This window comes from Ornithorhynchus anatinus, chromosome 5, assembly GCF_004115215.2.
Source record: "Ornithorhynchus anatinus isolate Pmale09 chromosome 5, mOrnAna1.pri.v4, whole genome shotgun sequence".
In the NCBI taxonomy this organism is placed as follows: Eukaryota; Metazoa; Chordata; class Mammalia; order Monotremata; family Ornithorhynchidae; genus Ornithorhynchus; species Ornithorhynchus anatinus.
In genome coordinates, this window is record NC_041732.1 from 86174083 (window position 1) to 86200202 (window position 26120).

General features: G+C 47.7%; 1 protein-coding gene across 1 annotated transcript; it reads left to right on the forward strand.

Moving 5' to 3' along the window:
- Nucleotides 1-214: 214 nt before the first annotated feature.
- On the forward strand, nucleotides 215-26120 carry LOC114812195 (protein-glutamine gamma-glutamyltransferase 5-like). The gene is made up of 14 exons (XM_029065985.2): nucleotides 215-221; nucleotides 321-332; nucleotides 2903-3085; nucleotides 4724-4885; nucleotides 5991-6109; nucleotides 7653-7781; nucleotides 10587-10764; nucleotides 11359-11491; nucleotides 14959-15062; nucleotides 15792-16034; nucleotides 17198-17524; nucleotides 21476-21636; nucleotides 22157-22290; nucleotides 25943-26120. The coding sequence occupies exons 1-14, from the start codon at nucleotides 215-217 to the stop codon at nucleotides 26118-26120; spliced, it is 2070 nt and encodes a 689-aa protein (XP_028921818.2).

The following is a 26120-nucleotide window of genomic DNA, read 5'->3' on the forward strand; positions in this document are numbered from 1 at the left end:
CTCCGGGACTCAGGTAAGATAGGGGTATCCGGCCCTGGGATGATCGTCCCAAACTTGGAGGAGATCTTCCTGGCGGAGGGCACGTCATCCGTTCACGCTCTTCAGTTCCTACTACCCTTCAGACCACCTTGCTGGAGATCAGCCCGGGCCTGAGAGCAAAACAGAGCAAGCACGGATTACCCTGCACCAACGAACTCCTCCTAATTCGAGCACGATGGAAGGTGAGTGATGAAGATAGGTGCCGATTAGGTTGGGGGGCAAGTCACGGGGACTCACTGTCCTTCTGAACGTTGGACAAAAGCTGTGTGTTTTACTTCCAGACTATGAAAGCGGTAAGTTTTTGTCATTTTTGGGTCATCGAGGCTCCTGAAAACCTGTGGGAATTGCTTTGTTCTGTCCATCTGGCAGTCAGTCGGTCGTATTTATCTAGGGCTTACTATGTGCAGAGCACTGAGTAACAGGGTGCTAGGGGAAAATCTCAGAATCATCAGAAGTAACAGGAAATTTGGACTCAGCAAAGGGTAAGCAAAAGGGGGCTGGATTCCGGATGGGGACTCCAGTCGATCAGTAGTATCTGTTGAGCATCTGCCATGTGCCCAGCACTGCTCCAGGTGCTCGGGACAGCCTGGGAGGAATAGTAGAGATGCTCACTGCCCGACCTAAAAGAGCTTGGGATCTGGTGACAGATCTAGTACATATCTATTAATCATATATTGTAAATTATTGATATTAATGTCTATTTCCCGCCTCCAAGCTGAAAGCTCATTGTGGGCGGGGAACACGCCCACCTACTCTGTATTCAGTCAGTCAGTCGTATTTACCGATCGCTTACTGTGTGTACTAAACACTTGGGAGAGTATGATACACTAATATTATAGACATACTCCCTGCCCACAACAAAGTTACAGTCTAGAGGGGGAGGCAGACATAACTACGAATGAATAAATTACAGTTATGTACCCTGTTGGATTGTACCTTCCCAAGTGCTTAGTATAGTGCTCTGCACCTAGTAAGTGCTCAATAAAAGCCACTAATGCTGATGATAATGAGAGGCAGAAGCTAAAATTCCAAATGGGAAGAAGTATTAGACATAAGTATTCTTTAATGGTTGTAGTTAGTGCTTAGGTGGTTTCATTAGATTATGAGCTAGATTAGAGAAGCAGTGTGGCTTAGTGGAAAGAGCCCAGGTTTGGGAGTCAGATGTTGTAGGTTCTAATTCTGGCTCCACCACTTATCAGCTGTGTGACTTTGGGCAAGTCACTTCACTTCTCTGTGTCTCAGTTACTTCATCTGTAAAATGGGGATTAAGACCGTGAGTCCCACATGAGACAATCTGTTTACCTTGTATCTACCCCAGCACTCAGAACAGTGCTTGGCACATAGTCAGCACTTAACAAATGCCATCATCATCATTATTATTGTTATGAGCTACTTGAATGCAGGAATCATGCCTACCAGTGTTTTTATACTGAACTCACGCAAACAGTACAGTTCTCCGCATATGCTAAGTGCTCAATAAATAACGTTGACTGGTTCAGAATTCCTGGAAGTGATATGATTTCAGAAGGGCTGTGGAGATTGGAAGAACAGCTGTTGGTCAGATATCAAGGAGGATGGAGTTTTAGGTGGTAGCGTGTGGAACAGGAGAAGAGGTCAGTGGTAGGAGAGAAGAGAATGAGGCCCAGTGAGTAGGTGATCTGGAAAAAATAAAGGAAGGAGAGGGGGATAGAACTGTGGATAGGGAGGGAGAGAGAAATCTGAGACATGCTCTGTAGATAAAATCCGGCAGGGAACGTTTCCAGGGTCAGAGAAGAAGGAAGCCTCAGGGCTGGAATGTTGGGAACGACAAGAGACCAGACAAATCTGTGGGAACACTAGGAACGTCCTAGGTGACTGATGCTCTGGGAAGCCACTGTGGCCACATTTGAATCTGTTTGGCTCCCAGAGGCCTCTTGGTTTCTGTCCACCACCCACTCTCAGAGCCCAGAGAGAGCCAGTTCATAAACATTTAGGAGAGCACATCAAGGTGCTCTTGAACTCTTTCTCCTCACCTCCTTCTGGGCCTCATTTCTGAGCCAGCCCTGCCCAGCCTTGTATCCACAGGCTGTGAGAGAATCACACCCCATATGAATCTAGATGGGAATCCTCGAGCGCCTCGCTCACTAGCTGAGAATTAAAAAAATGCATTCAGCCTTCTCAGTTCAAAAACTGCCGCTTCCGTTTCTCAAATCCAACGTTCTGGGATTTGTAACAGGATTGTCAGTGATTTGGGCTCTCGCTGGCCGAGAGTCCGTAAAACAATACACGCCTGGGAGAAATGATAAAAGAAGCCAGACAATTGAGAAGTGACTTTGATTCCTGGCAACAGTCTGCCTCCCCTTGCCCTAAGCTCCTGGAGAGAAACGGTTGATTTTGGGAAAACACTTGGCACACAATGAGGGTGGGGGTGTCACACCAGAATTTGGTTAACTGACACAAAGATGACCACAGAGGGGGAAAAAGTCCTTAACTTGGGCTTAGACCAGAGCAAAAAAAATGGGCTGGCAGTAGTTCTGTTTTCACAAGAGCCTTGATTCTAGCGCTGTCCTGGGGAGAAGAGAGAGCGGCTAGAGACGAGGCCGTGCTTCCGGGGGAGAGGAGCCTGGTGGTCGAGCATGGGAGAGAGGGAAAGCGTGGGAATCTAGGCTGTGTTGGCTGGAAGGAGGCAGGAGCACAGTGGGGAAGGATGAATGGAGACTGACCGCGTGCAAGGTTTTTATTCCTGTGTAGGTTTCCAGCCCCTGTCAGCCCTATACTGCTTCTCTGTCTCCGGTAGGTGGGGGCTTCTGGGGTTGCACTGAGTCTTTGAAAGCCCGTCTTCTAATGCCCTTTCTTTATGATGTCAAATCCCTCGCTCCTCCAGAAGGCATCTGGGTGGCCCATTTTGACCCGAACTGCTCTTTGAATTGCCAAAGCCACCACACGGACATGATGAGCCGGGACAGGCTCATCCTGAGGCGGGGCCAGGCCTTTGACGTGTTTCTGCACTTCCAGAATCGGGGCTGGGACAGCAGCAAAGACCAGATCACATTCACTGTGGAGACGGGTAAGGCTTTTTCGGGACCTGCTCACCTTCCCCGGGGAAGGCCGGTCCCTTCCCTGTTTCTCAGTTTTGTATTAGTTTACAAACCCCTGTTCCCTCCTCCCCCATCACAGATGCCAAATTCCCTCTTGATTTTGCCTACCACCGTGCAATAAGTAATAATAATAATAGTGAAGGTGTTTGTTAAAGTGCTTGCTATTTACCAGGCACTCTACTAAATGCCAGGGTGGATACAAGCAAACTGTGTAGGACACAGTCCCTGTCCCATGTGGGGCTCACAGTCTCAATCCCCATTTTACAGATGAGGTAACTGAGGCCAAGAGAAATGAAGTGACTTCCCCAAGGTCAAACAGCAGACACATGGTAGAGCCGTGCTCTGACCTTCTGACTCCCAGGCCCGTGCTCTTTCCACTAGGCCAGGCTGCTTCTTTTAGGTAGGTCCCCAACCTCTGGCTCCTCTCCACCCACCATCTGCACAGACAACTGATCGGTCCTCATTTCCCGGAAGGGCTTTTGGAGACATCGGGCGATGGGTATCCTCTCCTCTGAAGTTATTCCCTGCTTGGATATGCATGGGTTCCTTAAAATAATAACGATAATAATTGCGGGATTTGTTAAGTGGTGCTTCCCGTGTGCTAGGCACTGTACTAACTGCTGGGGTGCATAATAAGTGAATCGGGTTCGACGCAGTCCCTGTCCTATATGGGACTCACAGAAAGAAAATATGGGATTTTTCAAAGTGCTTACTGTGTATCAAGCGCACTCCTAAGTGCTGAAGTAGATACAAGATAATAAGGTTGGACATAGTCCCTGCCCTATATGGGGTTCACGGTCAACATAGGAATGAGTAGGATATAATTCCCTTTTTACAGATGAGGAAACTGAGGCACAGAAAAGTTGTGACTTGTCCAAGGTCACACAGCAGGCTAGTGGCAGAGCTAATAATAATAATAATGTTGGTATTTGTTAAGCGCTTACTACATGCCGAGCACTGTTCTAAGCGCTGGGGTAGACACAGGGGAATCAGGTTGTCCCACGTGGGGCTCACAGTCTTAATCCCCATTTTACAGATGAGGGAACTGAGGCACAGAGAAGTTAAGTGACTCGCCCACAGTCACACAGCTGACAAGTGGCAGAGCTGGGATTCGAACTCATGAGCCCTGACTCCAAAGCCCTTGCTCCCACATGCTTTCCACTAGGCTTTGCTGCTTTTCTATGGGATCTGTTAAGCACTTACTAGGAGCCAGGCACTGTTCTCAGCACTGGGATAGATACAAGCTAATCAGGTTAGACAGAGTCCTTGGCCCCTACGGGGCTCCCAGTCTTAATACCCATTTTCCCGATGACGTAACTGAGGCCCAGAGAAGTGAAGCAAATTGGCCAAGGTCACGTAGCAGACACTTGGAAGAGTCAGGATTCGAACCCAGGTCCGCCTCCCAGGGGGCCATGTTCCTCCCAGTAGGCCTCTCCGGTTCCTCAGTAAAGTCTCCGGCCGGCTGTTTTCCGATGCGAGGAGACCCACTGAATGGGGCTTCTGCTTTGTCTTTGCTTTCTGCCAAGGACCCAGCCCATGCGAGTCCAGCGGGACGCGGACAACTTTCTCCCTTAGCGAAACGGCCCCGCTGCATTGCTGGGGTGCAGTCTGCAAAGCCAGCCGCCACCGCTCCATCCAAGTCAGCCTGCTCATCCCCGCCAACGCCTGCATCGGCCTCTATTCCCTGCAGGCACAAGTCCCATCTGGACAAGGCCCGGGCCCCCGGACCCTGGGGGAATTCATCGTCCTCTTCAACCCCTGGTGCCCAGGTAGGCTACCCAGGGCGGGCGGGAGGGCCGGCCTCTGGGCTCACCCATGGTGCGGTCGGTTTGCACTTTCCAGAGTCAAGGAGCCGAACCTGTGGAAATAATGGTGGTACTACTATGTGTCAAGCACTGTTCTAAGCACTGGGGTAGATGCAAGATGATCAGGTTGATTGCAGTTCCTGCCTGCCCCATGTGGGGCTCGCACTCTTAATCCCCATTTTCCAGTTGAGGTAATTGAGTTCTAGAGAAGTGAAGTGACTTGCCCAAGGTCAGGCAGCAGATAAGTGGCAGATCCCGGATTAGAACCCAGCTCCTTCTCACTTCCAAGCCTATGCTCTATTCACTAAACCCATGCTGCTTCCCAAATAGACTGTAAGGTCACTGTGGGCAGGAAATGGTGTCCATTTATTCTTGTATTGTACTTTCCCAAGCATGTAGCACTGTGCTCTGCACAGAGAAAGCACTCAGTAAATGCAACTGAGCGAATGAATGATTGAAATACTTCTGTCAAGCTACCCAGACCGTGGAATCAATAAGGAAATGTCTGGGTGGGGGAGCTCTCCTCAGAGCAGGATAGGTGTTCTGTGCCAGGGTAGAAGATGTACCCCCAAACTGATCCCAACAGGATCTCTGACACATAAGTAGCCTGCCATGTCTTCGGAACACATCGGACTCTTTAATTGAAAGGCCTGGGCAGAGTGCGGGCTCAAAGCTCACCTGCTCACAGGACCATAAAGAAGGATTACTAGCTCCAAAACCAGGGCACCTGGGGAGACTGGAAGAAATGATTACTTTTGGTGCCCCGTTATTAAATGGAGCTATCGCCCTTCTACATCGTCCTCCATTCAAAGCCAGATAAAGCGTGAACCAGATGGAAACAGAGATGAATCTGCCTATTTCCTTTCCGCTTTCTTATCAGTCATTCAGCCAAATATATTTACTGAGCACTTACTGTGTGCAGAGCACTGTTTCTAAGAGCTTGGGAGAGTACAATATGACAATAAACACTTTCCTTGCCCACAGCAAGCTTACAGTCTAGAGGGGGAGAGAGATATATTAATATAGATAAATCCCAGCTATGTACCTAAGTGATCATCTTCCTTTGCAGATGACCTTGTGTACCTAGAGAATCCAAGCCACCGGGAGGAGTATATCCTGAACGAACACGGGATGGTTTTCCGGGGGTTGCACAAGTACATTGTTTCTCACCCATGGCACTTTGGGCAGGTAAAGATGGGGATTTAGACTTTGAGGAGTGGGTAGGGTTTTGCCTCCACATTGCTGACAGAGCATTCTTGTGGGGGTGGGGCAGGAGGGGAGGGGAGCAGTTGAAATGGGGTCACTGTCCTAGAGTGAAGACTAAGCAAAGATGGAGATTCTCAAATGGGGGCAGCTTACTAGTGTGGTAGAGATAATTATAATAATAATAGTATTTTCTAAGCACTTACTATTTGCCAAGCACTGGGGCAGATACAAGCTATAGATACAAGGGCAGGTAGTACGGTAGGTACAAGTTAATCAGGTCAGACGCAGTCCATGTCCCACATGAGGCTCACGCTCTTAATCCTCATTTTCCAGATGTGAACACTGAGGCCTAGAGAAGTGAAGTGACTTGCCCAAGGTCACGCAGCAAACGTGGTGGAGCCAGGATAAGCACTCATGTACTTCGGACTCCCAGGCCTGTGCTCTATCCACTAAGCCACACTGCAGGTAGCTTTAAGTGCCAAAGTGTCTTGAGAAAAGAAGAGGCAGGCAGTCCAGTGCCCTCATGGGTTTTGTGAAGCCCACATAGGGATGGAAATGGAGGATAATTGATGAGAGACAAATAATGAACACAATCTTTGGTCTTCATTCGATTGTACTTTTTGAGCATTTACTGTGTGCAGAACTAAGCACTAAGCACTTGGAAGAGTACAACAGAACAATAAACAGGCACATTCTCTGACACAAAGAGTTTACAGTCTAGAGGGGGAGACAGACGTTAATATAAATCAATAAATTACAGATATGGATAAAAGTGCTGTGGGGCTGAGGTGGGGGGATGAGTAAGGGAGCAAGTCAGGATGATGCAGAAGGGAGTGGGAGAAGAGGAAAGGATGGCTTAGGGAAAGCCTCTTGGAGGAGACGTGTCTTCAGTAAGGTTTCGAAGGTGAGGAGAGTTATCATCTGTCAAATATAAGGGAGGAGGGTGTTCCATGGCCCATGGGCGAGAGTTCTGGATAGAGCATCTTTCTGAGATATTATTCATCGGGGCCACTTAATTGAGGTTCGGAGGAGGTCTCATCGACCTTTAGACCGTAAGCTCTCTGTGGGCAAGGAACGAGTCTACCAGTTCTGTTGTATTGGACTTTCCCAAACACTGAATACCCAGTACACTTAGTACACTGCTCTGAACAATAAATGCCACTGATTCAATCAGTCACATTTTTCTAGCGCTTACTGTGTGCAGAACAATGAACTAGCTTAGAACACTGCTTTGCATATAGTAAGCGCTCAATAAATATGATTGAATGAATGAATGAATGAATGAACTAAGACCTTAGGAGTGTACAGCTGAGTTGGTAGACATGTTCCCTGCCCTCATCGATTGATTTGATTGAGTGCAGAATGGGATAAAGAAGCAACATAGGAATCAAAGCCTCTGTTGCTCCTCGAAGCCTTCGGGACCGACTGTGCAGAAAAAGGAACAACTGGTGATTCCTCGGGGAAAAGGAAAGCCAAGACCTCGTGGGGTGACATGGCTTCCTTCTCTCTCCCTTTCCATCCCCAGTTTGAAGAGAACATGGTGGACATGTGCCTGAGGGTCCTGGATATGAGTGGGAACTTCCAACGGGATCCAAGCCTCGACTGTTCCTATCGCAACGACCCTGTCTACGTAAGCAGAGTGGTCAATTCGATGGTAAGGAAGACCCGCCTCTCATCCACTCTCCCTCTTCTTGGGAGTGGGTGACTTCAGGGTAAAGTTTAATCAAGGGAGCGGGACCTCCCTGACTCTGTCCCCTGGGATCTGAGACCCGGAATTGGCACCCTCGACCCTGGAAGACCTCTAATTATCCTCGGTTGCTCAGTTTATTGGGTGATCCCAAAGCCCTAATGAGCGTTGGCTAATTAAAAGTGAAAATCCTTCTGACCTTATCTGGGGCCATGATTCCTCCACTGACAATCAAGTTAAGGAATGAATTCAAGGACATCTCCTGAATTAATGACTAGGTGAGTCGACCTTAAGCTTAGCCCAGATTGGAAAACAGAACTGGCTCTTAGGGAGCTTGTTCGTTTAGTATGCTTTCCTAAACATAACTGACAATTGCAGTGAATAACAGTAATAATTATGGTATTTGTCAAGCGCTTACTACCTGTTGGGCACTGGCTTCCGTCCCCTCCACTCTACCGAGACTGCTCTCTCTAAGGTCACCCATGACCTCCTTCTTGCCAAATCCAATGGCTCCTACTCCATTCTAACCCTCCTTGACCTCTCTGCTGCCTTTGACACTGTTGACCATCCCCTCCTCCTCCATACCTTATCTCATCTTGGCTTCACGGACTCCGTCCTCTCCCGGTTCTCCTCTTATCTCTCTGGCCGGTCATTCTCGGTCTCCTTCGCAGGCGCCTCCTCCCCCTCCCATCCTTTAACTGTTGGAGTTCCTCAAGGGTCAGTTCTTGGCCCTCTTCTGTTCTCCATTTACACTCACTCCCTCGGTGAACTCATTCGCTCTCACGGCTTCGACTACCATCTCTACGCAGATGACACGCAGATCTACATCTCCGCCCCTGTCCTCTCCCCCTCCCTTCGGGCTCGCATCTCCTCCCGCCTCCAGGATGTCTCCACCTGGATGTCAGTCTGCCACCTAAAACTCAACATGAGCAAGACTGAGCTCCTCATCTTCCCTCCCAAACCCGGTCCTCTCCCAGACTTCTCTATCACCGTCGATGGCACGACCATCCTTCCCGTCTCTCGGGTCCGCGATCTCGGTGTCATCCTTGACTCGTCTCTCTCGTTCACCCCACACATCCTATCCGTTACCGAGACCTGCCGGTTTCACCTCTACAATATCGCCAAGATCCGCCCTTTCCTCTCCACCCAAACGGCTACCTTACCGCTACGGGCTCTCGTTATATCCCGGCTAGACTACTGGGTCAGCCTTCTCTCTGATCTCCCCTCCTCCTCTCTCGCCCCGCTCCAGTTTATTCTTCACTCCGCCGCCCGGCTCATCTTCCTGCAGAAACGATCTGGGCATGTCACTCCCCTTCTTAAACACCTCCAGTGGTTGCCTATCAACCTCCGCTCCAAACAAAAACTCCTCACTCTAGGTTTCGAGGCTCTCCGTCACCTTGCCCCTTCCTACCTCTCCTCCCTTCTCTCTTTCTACTGCCCACCCCGCACGCTCCGCTCCTCTGCCGCCCACCTCCTCACCGTCCCTCGGTCTCGCCTATCCCGCCGTCGACCCCCGGGCCACGTCCTTCCGCGGTCCTGGAACGCCCTCCCTCCTCACCTCCGCCAAACTGATTCTCTTCCCCTCTTCAAAACCCTACTTAAAACTCACCTCCTCCAAGAGGCCTTCCCAGACTGAGCTCCTCTTCTCCCTCTACTCCCTCTGCCACCCCCCCCTTCACCTCCCTGCAGCTAAACCCTTTTTTACCCCTTTCCCTCTGCTCCTCCACCTCTCCCTTCCCATTCCCACAGCACTGTACTCGTCCGCTCAACTGTATATATTTTCATTACCCTATTTATTTTGTTAATGAAATGTACATCACCTTGATTCTATTTAGTTGCCATTGTTTTTACGAGATGTTCTTCCCCTTGACTCTATTTATTGCCATCGTTGTTGTCTGTCCGTCTCCCCCAATTAGACTGTAAACCCGTCAAACGGCAGGGACTGTCTCTATCTGTTGCTGACTTGTTCATTCCAAGCGCTTAGTACAGTGCTCTGCACATAGTAAGCGCTCAATAAATACTATCGAATGAATGAATGAATACTAAGCACTGGGATGTATACGAGCAAATCCAGTTGGAAAGAGTCCCTGTCCCTCATGGGGCTCACTGACTCAATCCCCATTTTACAGATGAGGTAAGTGAGACCCAGGAAAGTGAAGTGAATTGACCAAGGTCACACAGCAGAAAAGAGTTGGAGCTGTGTTTAGAACCCATGTTCTTCTGATTCCCAGGCCCGTGCTCTATCCACTATACCATGCTGCTTCTCAATCGAGCATTCTCGAGGATCTTTTCTACAGGTCGCTTTCCCTCACCCTGGGCAAGTGACATTTTGCAAGCAGCATGGCCTAGTGGATAAAGCAAGGGCCTGGGAATCAGAAGGACCTGGGTTCTAAGCACTTGTCTGCTGTGTGACCCTGGGCAAGTCACTTTACTTCTCCAGACCTCATTTTCCCCATCAGCAAAATGAAGATTAAGACTGTGAACCCCACATGGGACAGGGTCTGTGCCCAACTCGATTTGCTTGTATCCACTTCAGCACTTAGTACGATGCCTGGCACATAGTAAGCACTTAACAAGTACCACAATTATTATTATTGTTATGATTATTAATAATGGCCAGTCTTAAATCAACCCATCCACCTAGGCAATACTGTCTGGGATCCTCTCCTGCCATAGCTCCTGATCAGTGTGGTACATGGACTTTCAAAGAGTGTAGCCTTCTGGGAATGGAGCTGGGGGTTACGGTTCCTTTCTTTCTCTGTTTGCCTCCAGCTCTGCAGTCACAGCTCGAACAGTTTGATGAAGCTGCCCAGAAACAACGATTCCGCTCAAGGGGTGAACCCCCTGGCGTGGAATGGAAGCGTCCCTATTCTGAGCCAGTGGTACGGTTCTGGCTGCAGACCCGTCCGATTCGGGCAGTGTTCCACCCTGGCAGCTGTCATGTGCACAGGTGATTCAGCTTCCACTTCATGTCATGGAAAAGACTTCTTTCTAATCCCTGAGCCACCTGATTCACTGGGGGGGAAAAACACCCATCACGATTTATCTGTGGTGCAGGGATTCAAAATATTCGTCAATATTTTGACGAATAAGGGAAGCAGAAAAAAAATGTTCAGAACAGGGACTTATTTATCTGTCAGAGCAATCCAACCCACAGTGGAGAGAAAAGGATAAGATCACTTAGCCCTGAGCCTGTAGTAACCACCCGGGGGTCTAGAGAGTCTTGGGACTCTACGCAATGCAATATCAACCACCCCTCTCCCCGACTAGATCAGAACTTTTTCAGCTCAGAGATTGTGTGTCTCCTAGCACTGAGTCAAGGTAGCAGCACCCTGGAGGGATGGAATCAGGTTCCACTGTTCTTTAAGAAAAGCTGAGGAGCTCAGCCTCCAGAGAGTCTTGCCCTGGAGGCAGAGGGTTGGATCCGATGACCTCTCAGAGCCCTTTCCGACCTTCCACACGAGAAGAGAGGAAACATAAAATGGATGGGCTGGGTGCTTGCTCCCACCTTAACCTTAAAAAACCGGTATTCTCATTCCTCCAGTGATGAGATGCTTGGGAATCCCAAGCCGGGTCGTCACAAACTTCTACTCCACACAGAACGCCTCTGAAGCCTTCATCATTGATGAATATTTTGACAGCACAGGCAGGAGTCTGTGTGGCAAGGAGCATATCTGGTACGTGAGCTCAGCTACCGAGCCTCCCTTCTATTTATAAATTCAAGCTTTGATCTGCTAGCAACCCATAGATGTCTCCCACAGGTAATTCAAGCAGTTCGGGTGCATCCTCTAGCCTGGGTCTCTTCGGTGGCTTACGGCCTCCCAGTCATAAAGCAGAGAAGCAGCATGGGCTAGTGGACAGAGCACGGGCCTGGGAGTCAGAAGACGTGGGTTCTAATCTAATTCTAATTGGGCTAGTCACTTCACTTCTCTGTCCCTCAGTTCCCTCATCTGTAAAATGGAAATTAAGACTGTGAGCCCCATGTGGGACAGGGACTGTGTCCGACCTAATTAGCTTGTATCTACCCGAGTGCTTAGAATGCTATTTGTTAAGTGCTTACTATTGCTATAATTACATACATAGTAAGCGCTTAACGAATACCATTAAAAAATATGTATCTTTATACCCTGTTGGTCCCTTCTAGAGAAGCAGCGTGGCTCAGTGGAAAGAGCACGGGCTTGGGAGTCAGAGGTCATGGGTTCGAATTCTGCTCTGCCACTCGTCAGCTGGGTGACTGTGGGCAAGTCACTTAACTTCTCTGTGCCTCAGTTACCTCATCTGTAAAATGGGGATTAAGACTGTGAGCCTCACATGGAACAACCTAATTACCCTGTATCTACCCCAGCACTTAGAACAGTGCTTGGCACATACTAAGCGCTTAATAAATACCAACAGTATTATTAATCTTTTTTATAACCCATCTTCCCCACAGTAGTAAAAATTCCTCAAGGGCAGCAGTCATACCTATTCATTCTATCGAACTCTCGCAGGTGCTTAGTACGGTCCTTAGTGAGCATTTAATAAAAATATAGTCATTCTTTGTATTTGAAGACACACTGACAGTGAAACTGTGAGTGAAGGTGTGGTTAAATGGTCAGTGTGAAATCCGCGATTCCGGCAACATCAGAGCCCAGTGCTTAGAACCGTGTTTGGCACATAGTAAGTGCTTAACAAATACCATCATTATTACCAGAGATATTGCCATAGTCACATCAATGTCTGTGGCCTGAAGTTTGATTCCTTCACTAAAATAATGGGTCAAGCCCAAAGCAAGGGTTTGCTTTCATCACTGTAGCTGAAGTGAAGAAAAAGCAAAACTGCAGTCCAAATGATCCCTGTGCACTTGGTTAAACTGCTTTCTTCAGATTGCAGTCTTCCCTGAGGAGTATAATAATAATAATAATAATGGTATTTGTTAAGGGCTTACTATGTGCCAAGGACTGTTCTAAGCACTGGGATAGCTACAAGGTAATTAGGTTGTCCCATGTGGGGCTCACAGTCTTAAGCCCCATTTTTGCAGATGAGGTAACTGAGGCCCAGAGAAGTTAAGTGACTTGCCCTAAGTCACACAGCTGACAGGTGACGGAGCAGGGATGAGAACCCACTACCTCTGACTCCTAAGCCCGGGCTCTTTCCACTAAACTATGTTGCTTGAGTATCCGTTCTCAAGTGGAAATCAAAATGGAAATCATCAGGGTGGGAGCTCAAATCCCGGTCCTAAAACTCCTCCAGGTCATAACGGTAGAAGACAGAAATAATCACATCCCCGGGAAATTGCATCCTCTCTTTCAGGGAGATTAAACATCCTCTTCCATATGTTCATTGTCTACATTTGGTTTCAATTAGCATCGGCAGTATTTTTTGAGCACTTACTGTATGTAGATCCTGGTAGTAGATATTTGGGGATCATACAGAAGAAGAAAAAACCCCCAACATTTTCCTTCTATCGAAGGGGAGAGGCAGCAGACTCGAAGAATGAGCAACACCATGGATAAGAGCCAGATTAACTTTGAAATGAAAGAGCTATAAGGGCTCCACCACCCACCTGCTGTGTGACCTTTGACCAGTAGCTTAACTTCTCTGTGCCTCAGTTCCCTTATCTAGAAAATGGAGATTCAATACCTGTTCTTTCTCCTTCTTTCATTTCATTCGTTCATACATTCAATAGTATTTACTGAGTGCTTACTATGTGCAGAGCACTGTACTAAGCGCTTGGAATGTACAATAATAATAATAATAATAATGTTGGCATTTGTTAAGCGCTTACTATGTGCAGAGCACTGTTCTAAGCGCTGGGGTAGATACAGGGTAATCAGGTGGTCCCACGTGAGGCTCACAGTTAATCCCCATTTTACAGATGAGGTAACTGAGTCACAGAGAAGTGAAGTGACTTGCCCACAGTCACACAGCTGAAAAGTGGCAGAGCCAGGATTCGAACCCATGACCTCCGACTCCCAAGCCCGGGCTCTTTCCACTGAGCCACGCTGCTTCTCTATTCGGCGACAGAGACAATCCCTGCCCAGGAATGGGCTCACGGTCTAAACGGGGGAGACAGACAGTAAAGCAGAACAGAACAAAACAAAACAAAACAACATCATCAAGATAAATAGAATCGTGGAGATATACACATCATTAACAAAATAAATAAGGTAATAAATAATATATACAAATATGCACAGTGCTGAGGGGAGGGGAAGAGGGAAGAGCAGAGAGCTGGAGAAGGGGGAATGGGGAGGGGAGAGTGTGAGTGTGAGTCCCATTTGGGACAGGGACTTTATCCAATCTGATTATTTTGTGTCTACTTTAGCACTTAGTACAGTGTTTAGCACAAAGAAAGCACTTAACAAATGTTATTATTATTATTCTTGCTTACTATGTGCCAAGGACTCTTCTAAGCACCGGGGTAGATACAAGCTAGACAGGCTGGACCCAGTCCCTGTCCCACACAGGGCTCACACCCTTAATCCCCATTTTATAGGTGAGATAACTGAGGCTCAGAGAAGTGAAGCGACTTGCTCAGAAGACACGTGGCGGAGCCGGGATTAGAACTCTTGACCTTCTGACTCCCAGGCCTGTGCTCTATCCAATAAGCCACGCTGCTTCTCCATCATCATCATAGTTACTTTATTATTGGTGTTAATAGTTTGAAAGGGCAGTTAGCCTTGTTGTTCTGTTACCAAAGCAAAATGCTGTCACGGTCATAGTCAAAACACATGGACTTGAGCAAACAGCCTATTTTTACCGTAGAGAATGAAAGCTAGATGCTTACATCACGGATGCTCATAATTTAATTTGATCACAATTTAAAGTAAATTAAATTCTTACCTTGATAATTGAAGTGGCAAAGCCCCAAGGATAGATGCCCAGTCTACAAAAATGAATCTTTAGTTAAGAAACTGAATCCTTAGGAATGACAGACACAAGTGAATAACCTCTAAATCATACCTAAACAGATACACAGAGGGGTGCTGAGGTGAGTGAGAAAATAGCATGACTGGGAAGGTGGGGGAGAAATGAATAGTGCATTTATTCACTTAAACCCCGTCCACCTTCCCAGAATGTTTCTACCATGACTCTATTGAGAACGGTTTCTGTGAAAACTGCTTGGGATGCTGCCAAATGGCCAATATCTCCCATCTTCCAGGAGACACCATTGCTGGAATGAATCGTGGATGGTCCGGAAAGATCTGAATGAGAGCTGTGGGGAATGGCAGTATCTGGACCCGACTCCGATGGAGACCAGCGGAGGTGTAGCGACTCCCTCCCTCCCCTTTTCTCCTTCTAACCGAACCGCCTGACTAAACCTCACTCTTGACTGTCCTTCCTCAGATCACGATGTTCCCCCAACTTGTCCTCCCTCCTCCCCATTGGATTACAGCTCTTCTGTTAAGAGCCCTCCTAAAATCCCACCTCCTCCAAGAAGCTTTCCCTGATTAACCCCCCCCACCCCATTATAATCACCCAAAAGCCACTTCTCACCCTTGCTTTCATTCTTTCATATTTACTGAGCTCTTTCTTTGTGCAAAGCACTGTGCTAAGCGCTTGGGAGAGTACAATATAGCAATAAACAGACACATTATCTGCCCACAGAGAGCTTACAGCCTAGAGGGGGAGATGGATATTAATATAAATGTTACAGATACGTACATAAGCGCTATGGGGCTGGGAGGGGGGAAGAATAAAGGGAGCAAATCAGGGTGATGCAGAAGGGAGTGGGAGAAGAGGAATTATTTATTCCCCTTAATGGGTTAGTCCAATTTCACTATTTCTGAATAGTTTTTTATCTGTCTCCTCTTTTACAGTTGAGGCTACTTGCAGGCAGGTAAACTTTCCCCAGTGCTCAGTATAGTGCATTATGCCAGGGGGCACGAATAGCATAAGTCCGAATCACGGGCGAGCCTGAACGGGGTTCAGAGATGGGTCCTGTTACTAGCGGTGTCTCCTTGGCTATGACGGGCTCATCTCTGTCCCCTTCAGGGCTGGTCTGCTGTGGGCCCACCTGTGTCAAAAACATCCGAGAAGGAGACCTGGACCAGGACTACGATGGCGCCTACGTTTTTTCCCGTCTGAACGCAGGCCGGGCCAGTTGGCTTCGCCAGGCCAGCGAGGGGAAAGCCAAAGTCCACTGTGATGCCCGCCTCTTCGGACAGAGCATCAGCACCAAGGGAGTCGGCACGGAGGAGCGGGAGGACATCACCCACAATTACAAGCATCAACCGGGTACTGACTGGGAATTTCCCTTGGGTCTCGGGGCTGGGAACAGCTCGTTCATGCATCCCTGGTATTTAAATGAGTTCTGACCATGTGCAGAGTACTGTACTAAGCTCTTTGGAGAGTACAATTCAGTAGTTGGTAGACATGAACCCTATCCTCTGGGAGTTTTACGGGGACAAGGAGTCTTAGAGCTTCAATCTCATTTTGACTATCCTTCTAGTAGGAGGGCAGTAGCGTGGCTTAGTGGAAAGAGCACTGGCCTAGGAGTCAGATGACCTGGGTTCTGATCCCGAATCTGCCAATTGCTCTGCCATGCTAGCTGGTTGACCTTGGGCAAGTCAACTTCTCTGTGCCTCAGTTTCCTCAGCTGTAAAATGGGGGTTCAATACCCATTCTCCTCCTTACTTAAGACTGTGAGCTGACTAAGCTGACTAAGGATCGTGTCCAACCTAATTGACTTTTACCTACCCCAGTGCTTAGAAGAGTGTTTGTCACATAATAAACATTTAACAAGTACCATATACAAAAAAAATACAATGATAAGGGTGGATTGAGGAATACCACCATTTTCATAAGGACAGTGTTGCCATCTGGATGCTTCCTTGAAGACTGGGCACTCTGGTAAACTCTGAAGCTGGCTTGGAGGGAAGTTTACATCAAAAGCAAAATCCTCTAGGCCTCATTGTGAGGAAGAAAGGGATGTACACTTCAAATTAATGGTGGTTGGGAATCAAAAAATGAAAAAATGATGCAGGACTCCTTTGAGAAATATCGTTTGATAAAACCAATGTGCCATTTGGGAAGGAAGAGGGGAAATCCAAGCAAAGCAGGGGTTGGGGCTGAGCTAGGGAACCACCAAGTGCAGTATTTGTTAAGCCCTTATTATGTTTCAAGCACTGTTCTTGGATAGGTAAAAGGTAATCAGGTTGGACACAGTCCATGTCCCACATGGAGTTCACACTCTTAATCCCCATTTTACAGATGAGGTAACTGAGGCACAGAGAAGCGAATGACTTGCCCATGGTCATCAAACAGACAAGTGGCAGAACCGGGATTAGAATCCAGGTTCTCCTCACTCCCAGCTCCTTACTCTAGCCACTAGGCCCCGTATCCTCAGGTGGAGCCATTCCGGGCCTCGTCACTAACCTCTGGATCATTGCCATCCCCAGACTCGATTCGAGGGAGAGAGGTGTTTTACAAGGCATACAGGAGGATTCACCCCAAATTCCTGTCAGCCAGTAACTGCCAGATAGAGAAGGAGTTACAGGCTCTCCGAAACCCAGGCCTGGACGAGGCTGACACGGTCATGAAGTTTAAGCTGGGAAACAGCCCTGTGTACGGGGAAGACATCAACCTGTTTTTGCATCTGGCCAACTTGTCCCACGAGAGCAGAGATCTCCGATTGAAGCTGAGCGCGGAGGGGCTGACGTATGCAGGCTGCTTCATGGAGCCCTTCTGGACGGACGATCTAATCATCAGCCTGAAGCCCAAGGCAGGTAAGCCAAAATGGCTTCAAAGCACTCAACCCCCTTGCCCCCTCCTACCTCACCTCCCTAATCTCCTACTACAAGCCAGCCCGCACACTTCGCTCCTCTAATTGCTAACCTTCTTGCCGTACCTCGATCCCATCTATCTCACTGCCTGGCTCTCTCCCACATCTTCCCTCTGGCCTGGATGCCCTTCCTCCTCCAATCCGACAATTACCAGCCCCGTCTTGAAAGCCTTATTGAAGGCACCTCTCCTCCCCTCAGAGCTCTTCCCTGACTAAGCCCTCCTCTACTCTTCTCCCACTCCCGTCTGTATCGCTCTGACTTGCTCCCTTTATTCATCCCCCCTCACAGTCTCACAGACTTATGTCCATATCTCTAATTTATTTATATTAATGCCTGTCTCCCCTTCTAGGCAATAAGCTTGTAGGTAGGGATTGTATCTGTATCTGTGGTATTGTATTCTCCCAAGCGCTTAGTACAGTGCTCTGCACAGAGTAAGTGCTCAATGAATAAAATTGAATGAAAGAATAAATGTATGGCTCTTATGCCGATGGTGTGACAAAAATGTTTAGACTTTACTGTGACGGAGAGTTGAGAAGCCCTGCGATAGTTTTGGTGTAAAAAATCCTAATGGTAATGCTATTTAACCCTTATTCTCTGCTGAGCACTGTGCTAACAACAAGGAAATAATGATAATCGCACTATCTGTTGAGCATTTACTATGAGCCGAACGATGGGGTAGAGGCAAGGTAATTAAATCGGACATAATCCCTGTCCCAGATGGGGCTTCCAGTCTGAGTAGGCAGAAGTAATATTGAGTCCCCATTTCACAGATGAGGAAATTGAGGCCCAAAAAATGTGGAGCGACTTGCCCAAGGTCACACAGCAGACAAATGGCAGTCAGGATTAGAACCCAGGTCCTCTGACTCCCAGCCTCGTGCTCTTTTCACCGCTCCTCAGTCTAAGAGGTTGGAAGAGTTGCTTGCATCTTATCCCCATCTTACAGATGAGGAAACTGGGGCACAGAGAGGTCCAGTGTGACTTGCTTAAGGTCACGCAGCAGACAATGGTCCAGTGCTAGCAAGCAATAATACTTATTGAGCAGCTACTGTGTGCAGAGCCCTGTACTAAGCATTGGGAGAGCACAATAGAATTAGAATCTATGATTCCGCCCTCAAGGAGTTTTCCAGTCTAGTAGGAATTTAAGCATGAGCAGTTTCATTTTTCTGGATGTTTGGCTGAACCTAAGGACTCTGAAATGGGTGCTCTCTGGAGATAATTTTTATGGTTGAACACTTACTATGTTCCAGGCACTGTACTAAGTTCTGGGGCGGATAGAACCAAATCAGGTTGGACACAGTGCCTTGGCCCGCATGGAGCTCACCGTCTCGATCCCCATTTTATAGATGAGATAACTGAGGTCCAGAGAAGTCAAGTGATTTGCCCCAGGTCAGAAAGCAGATAAGAGGAGGAGCCAGGATTAAAACCCATATCCTTCTGATTCCCAGGCCCATTCTCTATCCGTTACTCAGTGGAGATGGTTTCCCTTGCCTTTGTCTGGGACTCAGCGGCTCCGAAGCCAACATTCCTGCCTGGGCCTTCCTCTCTCGGCTCTGCCGCTGTAATAATGTTGGTATTTGTTAAGCGCTTACTATGTGCAGAGCACCGTACTAAGCACCGGGGTAGATACTGGGTAATCAGGTTGCCCCAGATGAGGCTCATAGTCTTAATCCCCATTTTACAGATGAGGTAACTGAGGCCCAGAGAGGTTAAGTGACTTGCCCACAGTCACCCAGCTGACAAGTGGCAGAGCGGGATTAGAACCCATGACCTCTGACTCCCAAGACATGCTCTTTCCATTGAGCCATGCTGCTTTCCAGCTTGGGGCTTTGTGCCAGTCTTGTGTTTGAGCTGGTCTGGGCTCTTGGGCCTTCCCGTGACACACTCTGCTCCCTGCCCAGGTGCAAGGCCTAGTGGAAAGTACACAGGCCTGAGAGTGAGAGGACAGCGTGGCTCAGTGGAAAGAGACCGGCCTTGGGAGTCAGAGGTCATGGGTTCTAATCCCGGCTCCCCTGGTTGCCAGCTGTGTGACTTTGGTCAAGTCACTTCACTTTTCTGGGCCTCAGTTTCCTCATCTGTAAAATAGGGATTAAAACTGTGAGCCCCACGTGGGACAACCTGATCACCTTGTATCCCCCAGCGCTTAGAACTGTGCTTTGCACATACTAAACACTTAACAGATACCACCATTATAATTATTATTATTAATAAACCGGGCTCTGCCACTTGTCAGCTGTTTGACCTTGGGCAAGTCATTTCACTTCTCTGGGACTCAGTTCCCTCATCTGTAAAAATGGGGGTGAAGATTCTGAGCCTTATGTGGGACAGGGACTTTGTCCAGCCCAATTATTTTGCATCTACCCCAACTCTTCATACAGTGCCAGGAGCGAAGTGAGAGTTTAACAAATCCCACAGTGATGATTATTGATGCTTAAGCAATGTCAGCGGGAGCTCTGTCGACTTCTCTCCTTCCTTCCTCCTCTTTCCCCCTCTGAATTCCCTCCGGCTCCTGTCATGGTCACCACACCCCCTTCAGAGAAGCAGCGTGGCTCAGTGGAAAGAGCACGGGCTTGGGAGTCAGAGGTCATGGGTTCCAATCCCGTTCTGCCACTTGTCAGCTGTGTGACTTTGGGCAAGTCACTTCTCTGTGCCTCAGTTACCTCAACTGCAAAATGGGGATGAAGACTATGAGCCTCATGTGGGACAACCTGATTACCCTTTATCTACTCCAGTGCTTAGAACAATGCTCTGAACATAGTAAGCGCTTAACAAATACCAACATTATTATTACATCTTTCAGCCAATCGCTACTTGGGAGCTGTCCCTGAGACAGTCAGAGATCGTGGCCTTGACATCCCAGATGGTGGCAATTTCTATTTTATCTACCCCTGGCACACAGCCAGAGTGAAGTTCTGGCTGCAGTGGCTTAGAATGAAGGGATTAGGTCTCTAGTCTGGAAAAACGAGGGCTAAGAAGGGATGCAGCTGCTCTTCACAAAACCATGTAGGGATTGGGAGAAGTAGTGTGACTTAGTAGAAAGAGGATGGACTTGGGAGTCAGAGGTCATGGGTTCTAATCCCGGCTCTGTCACTTGTCTGCTGGGTTACCTCAGGCGAGCCACTTCACTTCTCTGGGCCCTGGTTCCCTCATCTGGAAAATGGAGATTAAGACTGTGAGCCCCACGTGGGACAACCCGATGACCTTGTACCTACCCCAGGGCTTAGAACAGTGCTTGGCACGTAGTAAGTGCTTAACAAATACCATAATAATAATAATTATTATTATTATAGGGAAGAGCAGCTGCATGCTCTAGTGGAAAGAGCGTGGGCCTGGGAGTCAGGGGATGTGGGTTCTAATCTCGGCTCTGTCGCACATCTGCTGTGACCCTGGGCAAGTCACTTCCCTTCTCTCTGTCTCCTCTGTAAAATGGGAATGAAGACTGTGAGTCCTATGTGGGACAGGGACTGTGTCCAACCCAGTTTGCTTGTATCTACACCAGTGCTTAGAACACTGCATGGCACATAGTGAAGGCTTAACCAATACCACAAATATTATTATTAACTTGCAGATGAGTTACCCATTATGAGCTACTAGAAGGAAGCTGAGGAGGTGTTAGATGGGCCATGCCTCACCCTGGGGGTGTTGCCCCAGAGGACAACCAGCATAGAGAGCTTCCAAGTGCCCTGGTGACCCCATAGTAGATAGAATCCTGGCTTGGGTGAATCTGGCCCCATGGAAACATGATGTAGTTTAGTTGGCTCTGACCCAGTGGAAGCGTGATTTATGGTTTATGTGGATATAGGTGCAAATCAGGGAAAAAAATCAGCAAGAACTCAGGAAATAACTCCTTTTGGAGAAACTGACATTTTTGGTAATTGTTATGATTTTGTTTTTCAGAGAAAAAAGTTCCACTTCAGATAATGTACAGTCAGTATGGGCGTCATCTGGGCGACCACAATCTTCTGCGGGTCGTGGCTGTTTCAGAGCCAGGTTGTAAAGGAGAAATCATGCTGGTGGATAGAGATATCCTGCTCCTGAAGCCCCCAGTTGAAATTAAGGTCAGTCATATTTAGCACTGTACTAAGCACTTGGGAAAGTGCAGTGTTATAGAACAGACACATTCGCTTCCCACAAGCTTACAGTCTAGAGGGTATAAATTTCTCACCTATTACCTTTCCATAATCCTTTCACTGCACAGCTCCTCTTATTCCTTCCCCTTCCCCTAATCCATCCTGTTTTCATTTCTATTATTTCCAGTAATTCCTATGATCACCAGGGATTAAGTGGTCTTCCCCAGACTGTGTTGGATCCTACCACCCAAAGCCTAGATGAGATGTGCTTATAGTGAGGGCTAGGCCTAGGAAGATCCTAGTCAACTGAATATTTATGTGGAATGAATGTGATTCTGCAAAGCATCAGACCTCATTTAAAACAGCGAGTTGTCCTAGAATTTTGGGGGGCAAAAAAGTGCTCACCTCTCACTTGTCCTAATCCTCAAATCAGAGCCAGAGACATCGGTGGCACCCAGGTTCCTTCCATTCTGTTCGAGAATAACAAAGACTCTGTCTGTTTGGGCAGCTGAGAGGCTCACCTCGACTCAACGTGCGGTGCACGGCTGAGATCATTTTCACCAACCCCCTGCCTGAGAGCCTGAGGAACTGTAAGCTCACCTTGGAAGGAAGTAACCTGATGCAAAAGCCGGTGACCATAGAGTAAGTTAAAAAAAAAAAACCACCAAAAAAGAAAGGAACCACGCTGGCTGGATCACGGTAACCTCCGTTCACACTCTGCATTGAGACTATACCAAGACCGTTACCTAGGGAAACCATAGAGCACATCCTTGAAGAACAGGATGATACTGCCTGTAATAACGCAATTATGGTATTAGTTAAGTGCCTGTTTTGTATGTGCCGAGCACTCTACTAAGCACTAGGAGTAGCTGCTGGGGACTCTAAACTTTGCCACTAGACTGTAAGCTCCTTGTGGACAGGGAATGAGTCTGGCAACTCTGTTCTACTGTACTCTTCCAAGTGTTTAGTACAGTGCTCTGAACTCAGTAAGCACTCAATAAATATGATCGATTGATTAATTGATCAATACAATATAAGCAGATGGGACATAGCAAATTGATTGATCAGAAATGGTATTTATTGAGTGTTTATTTATTCAATAGTATTTATTGAGTGCTTACTATGTGCAGAGCACTGTATTAAGCGCTTGGAATGGTTTACAGTTTGTTGAACACTATACTAAGTGCTTGGGAGAGTACAGTACAGTAGAGTCGGTTGAAATTATTCCTGCCCACGAGGAGCTTACAATCCCTGCCCCAGGTGAGGCTTACAGTCTATGGGAGAGAGGAGAACAGCTATTGTCTCTCCGTTTTCACAGGTGAAGAAACTGAGGAAGAAAAAATCCATCAATCAGGGCTATTTATTAAGTGCTTAATGTGTGCAGAGCACTGTACTACTAAATGCTGGAGAAAATACAATACTGTTGGTAGATAATGCCTGCCCTCAAGGAGCTTGCTTTCAAGCAGAAGAGACAGGTATTAAAATATATTACAAATAGGGGAAAGGACAGGAAATGAGGATATGTTCAATAAGTGATGTCGGCCTGGGTCGGGGTGGGTATTAAAATAATAATAATGCCCTTTGTTAAGCACTTACTATGTGTCAAGTTCTGTTCTAAGCCCTGGGGTAGATACAAGCTAATTCATTCAATCACATTTATTGAACACCGTGTGCAGAGCACTGTACTAAGCACTTGGAAAGTACAATTCAGCAATAGATACAATCCCTGCCCACCCTGAGCTTACAGTCTACAAGGGGGAAGACAGACATCAAAACAAGTAAACAGGCATCAATACAAATGAAGAGAATTCTATATATATATGCACATCAAAACAATTAAACAGGCATAAATGTAAATAAGTATAATTATAGATATATACATATATACATAAGTGCTGTGGGGCAGGGAGAGGCAGGAAAGAGCAAAGGGAGCACGGAAGGGAGGGGGAGCTGAGGAAAAGGGGGGCTTAGTCTGGGAAGGCCTCCTGGAGGAGGGGTTCTTTCAGGAGGGCTTCAAAGGGGGTGAAGAGTGATTGTTTGGCAGGTTCGAGGAGGGAGGGAGTTTCAGGCCAGAGGTAGGACGCGAGCCAGGGATCAATGGCGGGACAGGCGAGATGGAGGCGCAGTGAGAAGGTTAGCATCAGAGGAGCGGAGTGTGTGGGCTGGGATGTAGAAGGAAAGAAGGGAGGTGAGGTAAGAAGGGGCGAGGTGATGGAGAGCTCTGCAGTCAACAGTGAGGAGTTTTGGGACAAGATCTGCACTCGGAGGTAGAGAGCACCTCTGGGGGCCTGAGTTGGAGGTGCAGGGGGGTGGTTCATGGAGCTAATCAGGTTGGACACCTTTCCTGTCCCACATGGCTCACAGTCTCAATCCCCATTTTGCAGATGAGGTAACTGAGACACAGAGTAGGCACTTGCCCAAGGTCACATAGCAGGCAAGTAGCAGAGCAGTGTTAGAACCCACGACCTTCTGACTCCTAGGCCTGTGCTCTAGCCACTGCAGCATGCTGCTTCTACGATGCTTTAAGGGGGATGCGGAGTTGGGGTGGGGAGAGAATCCCAGTTTTGAAGTGATACAAATCCAAATGCATAGGTGATGCAGAAGGGAGGAAAAATATTTGAGAAATGAGGTGTCAGGGAAGGCCCCTTGGAGGAGGTATGATTTTAATAAGGCTTTGAAGGTGGGGAGAGTGGTGGCCAGTCAGATATGAAGGGGGATGGAGTTCCAAACTAGAGAGAGGACATGAGCCAGGGGTCAGAGGCGAGATAGAGGAGACCAAGGTACAGATAGTAGGTTGGCATTGGAGAGCGAAGTGTTAGGGCAGAGTTCTAGTGGGAAATTAGTGAGGTGCGGTAGGAAAGGAAGAGCTGATTCAGAGCTATAAAGCCAATGATGAGGAGTTTCTGTTTGACAGGAGGTGTATGGACAATCACTGGAGGTTTTTGAGGCGGTGGGAGTCCTGGGCTGAACATTTATTTACAAAAATGACCTGGGCAGCAGAGGGAAATATGAGTGGGTGTGAGGAGACTGGGAGATCACAGTGAGAAGGCTGATGCAATAGTCGAGGTGGGATAGGAGAAGTGCTTGGACCAGCACGGTAGCATTTGGGATAGAGAGGAAGGATGAATTCTAGAGATGTGATTGTCGAACTGACAGGTTTTAAAGACAGACTACGTATTATATGAGAGAGATGGGTCAAGGATAATGCCAAGGTTACGGGCCTTGCGAGACAGGGACTATGATGGCAGGGGGCGAAAAATGAGGGAAGGTCAGTATTTGGGAGGATATTAATTCCTTTTTGGACATGTTAAGCCAGAGGTGTCAGTGATTTATCCAAAAAGCGATGGCCTAAAGACAGGAGGAAGTCATTTAACATCTCTGGGCCTCAGTTACCTCTTCTGTAAAATGAAGTTTGGGACTGTGAGCCCCACTTGGGACCGGGACTATGTCCAATTTGATTTGCTTGATTTGCTTGATAACCACCCCAGTGCTTAGTCAGTGTGTGGCACATAGTAAGCACTTAACTAATTCCATGATTATTATTATTATTATGAACTGTGAGACTTCAGAGAAGGAGAGAGGTTGGGATTGGAGAGGCGGATTTGTGAACCATCCACATAGAGGTGGTAGCTTAAGCTGTGGGAGTGAATGAGTTCTGCAAGTGGCACAGCTGCAATCAGAATGCAGTCTCCTGATTCTCAGGTCCGTTCTCTAACCACTCTCTATCTATTTGGCCACTCTGGTTCATTTGGAGCAGTTTGGACCAGGAGAAGGCTCTTCCTTCCACCGACAAATCCAGGGTTTCTTTCAGCAGACCAGGTTTGGTCTTGACTGGAGAAGGGCCGGGACTTGGAATGGGAGGAGAATGTCTTTACTGCAAGGTAGTCTATTTATTTTTTATTTCCCCCCCCGCCCCCGAGGTGTGGGATACAGGGTGTTTAGGGAACGATAATAATCATAATAATAATGTGTGGCATTTGTTAAGCATTTACTGGGTTCCAAACACTATAGGAGTCACTGGGGTTAATTCAAGATAAGCCGGAATCCATGACTCCACAACATTTATGAACATATCCGTAATTTATTTATAGTAATATCTGTCTTCCCCTCTAGAGTGTAAGCTCACTGTGGGCTAGGAATGCATCTGTTTCATTTTACACCCCCAAGCACTTAATACACTGCTCTGCACACAGTAAATGCTCAATAAATACGATTGACCGGCTGACTGACTGACTCCTCCCCACTCTCTGCAGGAAACGAGGTCTAACCCTTTCCATTTTTTCTCCTTTTTCAGATTGGGGACTTTGGCCCCCAGGCACCAGACTCAGACCCTGGTGGACCTGATCCCCTTCAGACCAGGCCTCCACAGGCTCCTGGCCAACTTCGACTGCCACAGGTTCAGCTATTGCAAAGGCTATGCCAATGTCCGGGTGGACAACTCTCTCATCAGTCTCGTCCAAGGACCCAGATAG